General features: G+C 40.5%; 1 protein-coding gene across 1 annotated transcript; it reads left to right on the top strand.

Annotated features, from left to right (window-relative positions):
• Positions 1-1,835: 1,835 nt before the first annotated feature.
• fbxo28 (F-box protein 28) lies at positions 1,836-10,660 on the top strand. Its single transcript, XM_026943177.3, has 5 exons — positions 1,836-2,154; positions 4,143-4,252; positions 4,608-4,746; positions 6,941-7,136; positions 7,961-10,660. Exons 1-5 carry the CDS (start codon positions 1,966-1,968, stop codon positions 8,452-8,454), a joined length of 1,128 nt encoding a protein of 375 aa, XP_026798978.3. The 5' UTR covers positions 1,836-1,965; the 3' UTR covers positions 8,455-10,660.
• The last annotated feature ends 1,397 nt before the right edge of the window (positions 10,661-12,057 follow it).

Here is a 12,057-nt window from a genome sequence, read left to right as displayed (position 1 = left end):
GGAGAACACTACCCTGTGCAGTACTGTAAGGGCGAACACTACCCTGTGCAGTACTGTGAGGGAGAACACTACCCTGTGCAGTACTGTTAGGGAGAACAGTACCCTGTGCAGTACTGTGAGGGAGAACACTACCCTGTGCAGTACTGTTAGGGAGAACAGTACCCTGTGCAGTACTGTGAGGGAGAACACTACCCTGTGCACCAGTGTGAGGGAGAACGCTACCCTGTATGACTCTATGAGGGAGAACACTAGCCTGTGCAGTACTGCAGTACTATGAGGGAGAACACTACACTGTGCAGTACTGTGAGAGAGAACACTACCCTGTGTGCAGTACTGTGAGAGAGAACACTACCCTGTGTGACTCTATGAGGGAGAACACTACCCTGTGTGCAGTACTGTGAGAGAGAACACTACCCTGTGTGACACTATGAGAGAGAACACTAGCCTGTGCAGTACTATGAGGGAGAACACTACCCTGTGCAGTACTATGGGCGAGAACACTAGCCTGTGCAGTACTGTGAGGGAGAACACTAGCTTGTGCAGTACTATGAGAGAGAACACTACCCTGTGCAGTACTATGAGCGAGAACACTAGCCTGTGCAGTACTATGAGAGAGAACACTAGCCTGTGCAGTACTGTGAGAGAGAACATTAGCCTGTGCAGTACTGTTAGGGAGAACACTACCCTGCGTGACCCTATAAGGGAGAACATTAGCCTGTGCAGTACTGTGAGAGAGAACATTAGCCTGTGCAGTACTATGAGAGAGAACACTAGCCTGTGCAGTACTGTGAGGGAGAACACTAGCTTGTGCAGTACTATGAGAGAGAACACTACCCTGTGCAGTACTATGAGCGAGAACACTAGCCTGTGCAGTACTGTGAGAGAGAACACTAGCCTGTGCAGTACTGTGAGAGAGAACATTAGCCTGTGCAGTACTATGAGAGAGAACATTAGCCTGTGCAGTACTGTGAGAGAGAACATTAGCCTGTGCAGTACTGTTAGGGAGAACACTACCCTGCGTGACCCTATAAGGGAGAACATTAGCCTGTGCAGTACTATGAGAGAGAACATTAGCCTGTGCAGTACTGTGAGAGAGAACACTAGCCTGTGCAGTACTGTTAGAGAGAACATTAGCCTGTGCAGTACTGTGAGAGAGAACACTAGCCTGTGCAGTACTGTGAGAGAGAACATTAGCCTGTGCAGTACTGTTAGAGAGAACATTAGCCTGTGCAGTACTGTGAGGGAGAACATTAGCCTGTGCAATACTGTGAGAGAGAACATTAGCCTGTGCAGTACTGTGAGAGAGAACATTAGCCTGTGCAGTACTGTTAGGGAGAACACTACCCTGCGTGACCCTATAAGGGAGAACATTAGCCTGTGCAATACTGTGAGGGAGAACATTAGCCTGTGCAGTACTGTTAGGGAGAACACTAGCCTGTGTGACCCTATAAGGGAGAACATTAGCCTGTGCAATACTGTGAGGGAGAACACTAGCCTGTGCAGTACTATGAGAGAGAACACTAGCCTGTGCAGTACTGTGAGAGAGAACATTAGCCTGTGCAGTACTGTTAGGGAGAACACTAGCCTGTGTGACCCTATAAGGGAGAACATTAGCCTGTGCAGTACTGTGAGAGAGAACATTAGCCTGTGCAATACTGTGAGGGAGAACACTAGCCTGTGTGACCCTATAAGGGAGAACATTAGCCTGTGCAGTACTGTGAGAGAGAACATTAGCCTGTGCAGTACTGTGAGAGAGAACATTAGCCTGTGCAATACTGTGAGGGAGAACATTAGCCTGTGCAGTACTGTGGGCCTCCAGGACTGAGGACTGACACCGCTGATTTATTTGTTGTGACCCCAGTAAAATCATGAAGTCATGTCCCCTACTTCCACTGAACACCGTTTTTTTGTTTTTTGTTTTTTTTCCAGCCAGACGTCACTTCCTCCAGTCTTGAGCTAGAGAAGATGGCGGCTATTGTGGAGAGAGTTGAGGGAGGTGGAGGGTCTGTCGATTCCGAATCGGTTTCACCGAGACTGCCGTCTCCACCGCCCGACCAGCCTCATCAAAACAACCCGCTCCTCGGACTTCCCATCGTGGCCATCGAGACCATTTTAAATTTCCTTTCCTATGATGAAATCAGTCTGCTGCGCCTGGTGAGCTAACTACAACAAAAACAAAGGCTAGGAAAAAACGCATACTACTGTACTAAGCAGTATGGCAGAGCGGTATGCCACTAATGCTAGCGTACTGCTTTGACATACTGTGTAGTATGGAAGTATGCGCTTTCTTGGTCAGTACAGTAATGCTGGCTGCCTAAGCAACTTAGCAAGCGTGTATATTAACCAAAAATTCAGTGTTTAAGTCTGAATAGCTGGCTTTTGGGTTTATTCATACGGTTAACCGAGTAAAACCCACTTTTAATCCGCCGTCACATTTTATTTCCTTAGAGGACATGAGGAATTAAGTTAGTATAGTAGTTAGCTAGCTAATGCTACGTGTTCTTTATACAGCAGTTGTTCCTCGTTGAAGCTATGAAGCTAGCTAGAAATATACCCTGTAAACATCTCAGTTTCTCTCAGTATTTGCACTGATGTACGATCTGTATTGCAAGTCAGAGACTTTAGCTTGATAGCTAAGCTATTAGATTGTCAGTGAGTCAAGTGTTCACAGTGATAATTAAAATAAGTGGGAAAATGTAAATGCTAGACAACTGCTGTCTTTATTACACATCAGATGGCTGTTATGAACGACTTATGAGTTATGAAATACAGAGGAAAGACTGCAAATTCAACAATCACTATCATATGACCTCTGTGCAGTCTTTGTTAAATGTCTCAAGATGAGATTTATTGTAGTTATTTTCTGTATTTGGTTTTATGGGACTGATTCTTCAAATGAGATAACATTAAAAAAAAAGAAAAAAAACATGTAGGTCATAACAGCAACCTAAAATCACAAGGTCTGAGTCTGTTTATATTCCCCGTGTCTGTGTGGATTTCCTCCGGGTTTACCGGTTTTCTCCCACCTCCTGAAAACATGCCAGTAGATGAACTGGTGAGTTTTAAAATGCCCTTAGGTGTGCGTGTGCACGTGTGCACGTGTGCACGTGTGCTTGGTGTCCTGTGATCGACTGGCATCCCACCTCACAGCCAGTGTTCCCTGGATAGTCTTCGGATCCACTGTGACCCTGCACAGGATAACGCGGTTACTGAAGATGAATGAACGAGACTGTTTACACTTGTTTCATGCTTCTTGAGTATCACGTTTAGGGATCACTAGGAATGCAAGGTGAAATGCTGAATCTGATCAGATTACACTTATTTTATGCTGTAAAAAAGTTTGCATCTGGTGAGACTATGACACAGACCTTGCCTATGAACATAAGACATAAATGGTCTTAAAGCCCAGATATTTTACAGGTTCCATGTTTTCAGTTTTAATGTGCAAATCATAAACATATTGTGTGTGTTTTTAATCTCTTTAAAAGGCTCAAACCTCTGGCAGACATGGACCATGTGTGTTGTGTCCTGGATGGGGTTTTGCTTGTCAGATGGGCTTGGAGAGAAGCTTGTGAAAACATGGGTTTCATGATTAGGTTTTAGATTATTATAGATTCCACAGATTTAAGATTTAATAGTGTTGTTATTTGTTATGAATGTTGCATGACAGCCTCTCAAGTATAGCCTATAGCAGCGGTTCTCATCGTTTTTGCATCCAGGGATCCTTTTAACTGTACAGTTGTAGCTGTAAAATTTCAAGGACCCCCTCAGTACAGAATTAATTTGTGAAAAAGAGTCCAACTATTTAAATATTACGCTGATTATTCTTATGTGTTCAGTAATTATCTGGCTATTTGTATAAAAGCCATTGAGCTTTTTATTGCTGATCTTTCACCAGCAGAAAACATTAGTTTCAAGTTTGCGTTATTCATCATCCGACTTGTTTTTGAGTTCTTGAGATGTGGATTAAATTCAGTGAATTCAAGTGACCTATCAAGATTGATTTCCAGTTTTTCGGTTTGATATATGTTTTTTTTAATAAGAATTATATTTCATTATGGTTATGTTTTATTGACACTCCATTGTCATCTTTCTATGTACACGGACAAAATATTGTGGCTGAATAGCTGTTGTCTTTTTAGGTATGTAAGCGCATGGACATGATTTGTCAACGTATGCTTAACCAAGGATTCCTCAAAGTGGAGCGTTATCACAGCCTCTGCCAAAAACAAGTCAAAGCCCAGCTGCCAAGGTGAGATTAAACCCGAAAATAACAGCTGTTTTATGCACATTCTCGTCAGGCAGACAGCAGATGCAGAAAAATGAATGAATCACCTAAATTAATGGCTTTCTTACATTTTTTGGGGGGAAAGTAGCTTCCTGTTGAGCACAGTCAGAAAGGTCTCAGTAATCAGTCTAGCAAGTAATCAAGATTGCCTGACCCCAGCAGAAGTGCAGCCTTGTGTGTTCAGACATCTTTTTTTTTTAATTAGTGAAGGGATATAGTACATCGCAGAGAGCTGACACTTTTAAAAGCATTGTTTAAAAAAAAAAAGAAAAAAGATAAGTGGTGTGACATTAATGATCTGCTCTGTCGTGCCTCTTAGGCGGGAATCTGAGAGGAGGAACCACTCTCTGGCTCGCCATGCAGACATCTTAGCTGCAGTGGAAACACGCCTCTCCCTGCTCAATATGACCTTCATGAAATATGTGGACTCCAATCTCTGCTGCTTCATACCTGGCAAGGTGCCTGCTCTTATTTAGTTTATGATATTAATTTAAAGTTGAAAAGCCTCGTTAAAGTCATTGTGCACAGACCTGTTCGGTTGCAAAGCCGTCGTTTGTGACGCAAACGTGCTGTAATTTAACGTGCATTGGTAGGTTTAGGGCACCTTGTCATTTTGCCAAGGAAAACTAAACATATATACGACACCCAACCCTGAGTGATACATGTCACTCTGATGTCAGCCGCACCTCCTGGCTACAAAAACAAAGCCGGGAGTTATTTATCTATAGTGATTTTCAAGATTAAGCCAGAATTTGCGTTGTGCTGTTGGGTGTCAGGATTGGAAAAGTATTCATAAGCACATTTGTTTTTACCCCATACTAATGAATCAGACACCTTTCCAACACAACACATGATAGTTTGGGTTACAGGCAGTTATAGGAGGGATAATTGATCTGATGAGCTAAGTAGATAACTGTATTATCAATGACTAACCATGTCTAATATATAGCTTTAACAGACCTGTGTAGCTCGCCTAAAATCTATATCAAGAAACTAGCTAGCTAATGCTAGAGCCCTTCTTAGTGTTGCCTATAATGGATATGTTTAGCTAGCTATATTTGTTTAGCTAACAGAATGGGTTGGTGGACATCTGGTTGGGCAGCACCTTGGCTTTCACTGTGATTTCATCCTCGATGTTTTCATCGTAAATCATTAAGTCTTGAACATGCCCACAAATAACAAAGTTATAAGCATCAAGACACTCACAGGCTTTTAGTTTATCTCTAGTGTAAATACTCAGAGCTTCTATGAGATATGTGTGTATGTCCAGTCATTGATGCGGCTTAGGATCATTTAGCCACTGACAGGACAGCAAGCCATAATGATCTTCTAGAATTACACCATTTTAAAGTGTTAGTTTGGCCAAATAGCACTCTCTGTGTTTTAGTGCTAATCCGTAATAATGCATGGGTAGAATTTTAGCTAATGTCAATCTGATTCCTGAATAAATTTCTGGATCAATTTTTAAATCAGATTATAACCAATTAGCCTCAGGTTGCTAGGCTACCCGGGTCTGAACACACTGCTCATTCATGCACTTATCCAATCAGCTATTCATGTGGCAGCACGCAGTGCATTAATGTTCAGTTAATCAGTTAATGTTCAGAAAATTCCAGATGATCAGCAATTTCTGAAGTAGTCAGTCCAGCCCGTCTGGCATCAGCAACCACTGAGATCACATTTATTTTCCCCCCATTCTGATGAACACTCTGTGAACATTAACTGGAGCTCTTGACCTGCATCTGCATGATTTTTTTGAAATGCGCTGCTGCCACATGATTGGCTGATGGGATAACTGCATTAATGTGCAGGTGTTCCTAATAAAGTGGATGGCGAGAGGATATCTAGATTTTATTGTTAACTGAAAAGGCTTGCCCTGCCATTATGGCTGGTTGTGTAGTAATTCCTCCATGATTCCTATTCTCTGTTCTTCATGCTATTATTGATTGGAAATACTGTGTGTATGTGCATCATGTATACCTCATGAGCAATATTCAGGACAAACCCTGTTTGTTCTGTTGTCCCTCAGGGACTCCTGGTAGAAATGATTTCGTTATTGTAGCCTCCTACTGTTATACACATATTCGGCCACCAGAAGGTGTACCTGTTCCAGCAAAGAATAATTTAGACACGAATTACAATATCGTTTTCTGGTTATTGTTAAAAAAAAAATGGCAGATTTGCGATTACTTCCCGAAATTGTTATGAGAAATTATCTTTAATTAGAAGCAGATTTCAGAATTAGCTTTATTTGCAGAGTAAGAGATCCCTTTTAAGGAACTGGACTTGGCAGTTTCTCATATTACACAAAAGTAGAATTTTAAAAATGTAAATTGAGTAGTGCAAATATTAAAGATTAGAATATTTAATGTTTAATACAAACAGAAAAGTAACATACATGTGTTTAAAGGTGTATTACAATGTTTTGGCTGTTTATCTGATTTTTTTTTTATTATTATTATTTTTTTTTTATTTCTGTACTTTCAACCAATAAGTAAAACCCTTTTTTTTTAATTAAAATTGTAATTAGATTCCAACTATGTAGTGATTTCCTGTTATAAAATTAGAAAAACATGAACCCTTTTGAGAAACAAAGCTGTAATTAACTCTGACACCAAAACAATTTAAGCCCTTGTTTTCTGTTTTTCTCAGGTGATAGATGAAATTTACCGAGTACTGCGCTATGTAAACTCCACTCGCGCACCACAGAGGGCTCATGAGGTGCTTCAAGAGCTGCGGGACATCTCATCTATGGCCATGGAGTACTTTGACGAGAAGATCGTCCCCATCCTTAAGAAGAAGCTCCCAGGTGCTGACCTGTCTGGCCGTCTTATAGGATCTGCTCCAGGTAGGAGACGTACACTCTTGTTGAAGCTGACAGAAATATAGCACTACAGCCATTGTAAGATTGCAGAGAGGGCTTTCAGAGTGCTAGCCAGTGGTAACTTAATGGTTAATGTTCTAATAAAAGTGACCTGCCTCTGCTGGCCCTTTGAGCAAGGCCGTATTCAAGTCAGCCATATTGCTTGTGAATGTCACGCTCAGGGGGTGACAAGCAGTCGACAGATAAAAATTGTCCCAAAACTTGTTGTGTTCCACTCATAATTATCGAAAACATTACATGGGCAAAAAACACACAACACAGCAACAACACCTCAAATCTACACCATAGGAATGCAGATTAATGTTAAGATCAGCAATGTTAAAGATAAAACCAGATGCACTTAAAAGATTAGAATTGGTTTTGTATTGGACTTTTGATTTTCTTCTTCTTCATTTTTTGGATGTTGTGCTCATGAGGGATAACAAATATAAAACCAGCAAGTGGCTCTGACAATGTTATATTGAACACTGTGGATCTAAACGTCCAGTGACACTCTTGTGTGTGTTCCTTTGAAGAATCAGTGCGGTGTGTTAATAGTTGTGTTAAACACAGATGGAGGTTTTGGGGCACTTATAGCCATATCTGCTAACAGACTACATGCTGTCCTTCCAGCCCTGAGCATGACGTCAGAGGAGCTATGGCTAATGTTTGGATACGGTCAATGGCTGACCGTTGATTTTGAGCTTATCTTGAGGATATTCATTGCCTCTATAAATAAAGTTAAAAAAATGTATTAAATATGAAATGAAATTTCTGAACCTCTAACTTTTGAACCCTGATTTTCTCAGTGGCTGGGCCGTCTAGCTCTCTTAGCACTATGACGCTGCTGGCCAAAAATGCGCCATCCCGCTCAGAGATGACCAAGGTGCAACAGCAGGTGAAGGTGAACGGTGCGTCCATGACAGCGCTGCGGCGTGAGATGCAGGAGGTTCGCGTCAAGCAGCTCGAGCAGCAGAAGCAGCTGCAAGACCAGGAGCAGAAGCTGCTGGAACAGACGCAGGTAATCGGCGAGCAGAACGCGCGCCTCGCTGAGCTCGAGCACAAGCTGCGCGAACTCATGGAGAGTGCTGTGGGTGCCAGTGCAACCCGGGCCATGCCCACTACCTCCTCTTCCTCCTCGGCTTCCTCATCTGCTGGTGCTGTAGCTGTAGCATCCACTTCTTCAGTCAGCCTGGGCACGACAGCAGAGAGCATAGTGGAGGAAGGTGGCATCCCTCTCAAACGGCGCCGCAAGAATTCAGACCTACCACGTCACTCCAAGCGCCTGCGGAGCAAGAAGTAGAGGGATGTCTTTTAGTTTTTATGGGTTGCTCCTTTTTTGTTTTTGGAGGGTCGTTTCTTGTTTTCTTTGCACCCGCCCACATTTGGTGCGAAACATGGACAGAGCGTGATGGATATCTGCTTTCATTTTTACGTGTTTTAAGCAAATGCTATTGTGTCCCTTTGTATCATACACTAATATGCCTAAAGGCTCTTGGTGTAATGGCTTTAGGTGACGCTTGCCTTCTGTGTCTGCTGTCGTTGTATGGCGTTGATCCTGAAATCCATGGTGAACGGAAGAAAGATAATTAAGCTGAGTCAAGTACAAGAGCATGTTCTTTACTTCCCTTGCTGAATAACTGAACTTTCAGAAAGAGATGAAAAAGAGCACATATGTAACACATACACTGGCTGCAACATTAATATTTAATCTGTTGCCCCAAGGAAGGCCATATAAAGTCTAAATTACATAAAGCATGTGTTTGAATATTTCATGTAAGTGATAAATATCCAGAAATCAGAGTTAAGGAGAATTTGAAACACATCTTAAATGATACCTGGCTAATGTAAAAGACACCTTTGACTATGTTGCAATGCCATGTTGTAGCTACCATTATTTTTGTGGTTGTACAGTTGCTTACTAAATAGAGCTGTCAGTGCAATAAGACGTGTCAGAAGCCTTGTCATGAGTTATTAATGTTCGAATTATTTTTGAAAAGTACACGTCTGCCACTCCTGTCTTGCTACATTTTTCTTAGTCCATTCCCCGATCATCTTGTGGCTTTCACTTTGCTACGTGCCGTTTCAGTCTGTCACAAAGTGTTTAAGGAAAAGTTCAGCCAAACATTGCTACACTGGATAGCAACAAAATGAAAACCAATGTTGTCGGCTAGTACAGTGTATTATTTGATAACATTAGCTTTCATTTGCCATGTTGCCTGTTTGGCTATCCTTCTTTACTGAGTAGACATTATTCAAGTCCTCATGAAGTAGAGGAGATGTTAAGGCAAGCAAAAGTGTGAGTCTTGCATTTATACTAACTGAAGACATTTAGAACAAGATTTAGTCCTGGTCATGTGATGATAAAGCCCTGAAGGAATTTGTTGCAGTGCTGCAAAACAATCAGCCCACATTCCCTGACAGATAGAAATGCACTGCTTTTCCTTAGCAGACTGAAGTTGACTCACTTCCCTGGAACAGTAAGGTTTTTTTTTTTATCATGTTTACAACTTGATTCTTCAAAGCGTAACTGTAAAGTTATTTAGTCGTCATCCTCATCAACAGCTCGTTGCTTCTCAGTCACCGAGAGAGTGTTAACCGTAGTAAGTCTGTAATGTAAATATCATTGCAACCTTGATATTTCTTCATTAAGTTCACTGAAGTATGACTGAACTCTGCCCTGACCGCATGAACAGTTTCACACAGTGGAAACAGCAGAGTGCATTTCTATGAACTTAACACGACTAGTTCAAAGCTTGTACGTTATTTGCTTCTACCTGTCATAAAAGGTTGGAAGTGAAAGAAACCTCAGAGTAGAAAAACACTGCAACCTTTTTTACAGAGTCACTTCAGTCAAATAATGATGATGGCTATTAGTGAATAAAAGACAGCCTAGCTTTGTTACCTTGACATTATGCTAACATTAAAAAGTGCTCCTTGGTAGTCGCATTAGCATTATTTGGTTGAACAACACTTTTCATTTGGGAAACCTCTATATTTCTAAGGACCATTCGGGTTCCAGACATGGTTGTCTTAAAACCTAACTAGCTTATTCCTCGTTATTCCTGAACCATATCATATTTTGCAAGCAGTTTGGCTAAGGTTAATCCCCACTATTAATGTAGCTGTGGCCTGATGTTGAACTGTGGGGGGGGGGGGGGGGTTTGGATCCAGCTAATCCTAAACCCAGATGTCATATATGCAGCAACCTCTACTTTCTGAAACCTTGCTTTAGAATCGCATGTATGTTTTAATATTATAAGCAGGGCACACTGAAATACTTTATAACTCGTGGCTTAATGCAAGACTGTCTCATTTTAGAAAAAAAAAAGCCTGTACTGTAAACATGTACTTCAGAGAGAAGACTGGATTATTTTATGTATGTAATAAGGGGAAATTAATCTTGTACATTGCCTGTTTGTGGCAGAGGAAAAAAAAAGATTTGTTGCACATATTACTGTTAAAAAATGTACAAATGAATCATATTAAATCACATTAAGGCAGAGCCATTTGGTGTGTGAGTAATGAGTTTTTATTCAGTCATATGTTGAGAATTGATTATTCGCCGTGTTCCTTGTGGAAAGAGGTTAATTAAACAGTGCAATTAATTTCTTTATATTCTAAGATTGATTAAGATTGATTTCAAGCACATCACACACGACACTGCTGCCAAACTTATTAACAAATTCAAAAAGACCATCCTCTGACGAAGGGACAACCGACGTGGTGCTGGAATACATAGTCCTGTAAGTCAACTTCTGGGACATTAGCTTAGGTGAAAGGTGTTTGAGGAGGCCTGGTGGGATAGAGTCAATATCATTGTTGACTTTAGAAGCAGAAGCACTGCAATTTAATGCCCTTAAAATCTTAAATATCTGAAATTACATTGTCACACCAATGACATTAAGTATTAAATAGTCTTACACTTGAATTTACAAGGTCCTAGGTTTTAGGCTACTAACATTCTTAATCTGTTGTAGTTTCTTTCTTTTTTTTCCCCTAACATTATTGAATCTCTTTTTAAAACATTTAACAATGGCACAAATACACAAAATAACAGCAGGGTCACTCACACAGGGTTCTAAACTCAAACGCATTAGCTACCTGCTGCTGAGCTGGCATAGACATACACACGTCATAAATGTAAATTTATTCAAATATGGATGGAGAAAAGCAAATATTGACACTGGTTATACTCTTTTAAAAACTCACTGTTCATTATCCCAAGTAAGCGGTGTGACTTATACAGGGTAGTTGGTTACAGTTTGTTCTAGTTGTGAAATGCACATAGATTTTTTTTCTTCACATACTTTTTCTGATAAGTGAATTATTATAATGTCTTTTTATTTACAATGTGGCATATAATCACTGCAATTAGATCATACATTAAATTTGAAGCAGGATTCAAATAAATGTTAAATTTAACTTGCTGATACCTTGATACAAGCCAGTATGATCGATATACATAGCTCAGAGGAAATAGACTCATTTTTAAGTGATTGGGCTAAATGTTTAGACATATTTTGTCTACAAAAATGTGCATTTGACTGAAAAATCTGCTCAGTGATACAATGTACTCTGGTGCTGTGCTGTTGATGTGATGTTAGTGATTATGGTTTGTGAGCGTAAGTAATGTTAAATGGTGTTAAAACTCACAGAAATACTAGGCAACTGTAGGTGACTTAGCCTGATACTAGCTGGTACCCAGGAGCTTTCTACTACTTTTTAAATAATATAATGGTAAAGGGTTGTATGGAAACTTGCTGTAGAATGCGTATAGGAAAATAGGCTTCTTAATATTTGACTGAAAGGTAGAAAGAGACTAGGTATAATATTTGCTTTGTAAAATTGAGCATCTTTTACATCTGCAAGCCTTTTATGCTGGTTAGCAAAGTGAACAAAAGGC

This window comes from Pangasianodon hypophthalmus, chromosome 28 (genome assembly GCF_027358585.1).
Source record: "Pangasianodon hypophthalmus isolate fPanHyp1 chromosome 28, fPanHyp1.pri, whole genome shotgun sequence".
Classification (NCBI taxonomy): domain Eukaryota; kingdom Metazoa; phylum Chordata; class Actinopteri; order Siluriformes; family Pangasiidae; genus Pangasianodon; species Pangasianodon hypophthalmus.
This window is presented reverse-complemented; position numbering and strand designations above follow the sequence as displayed.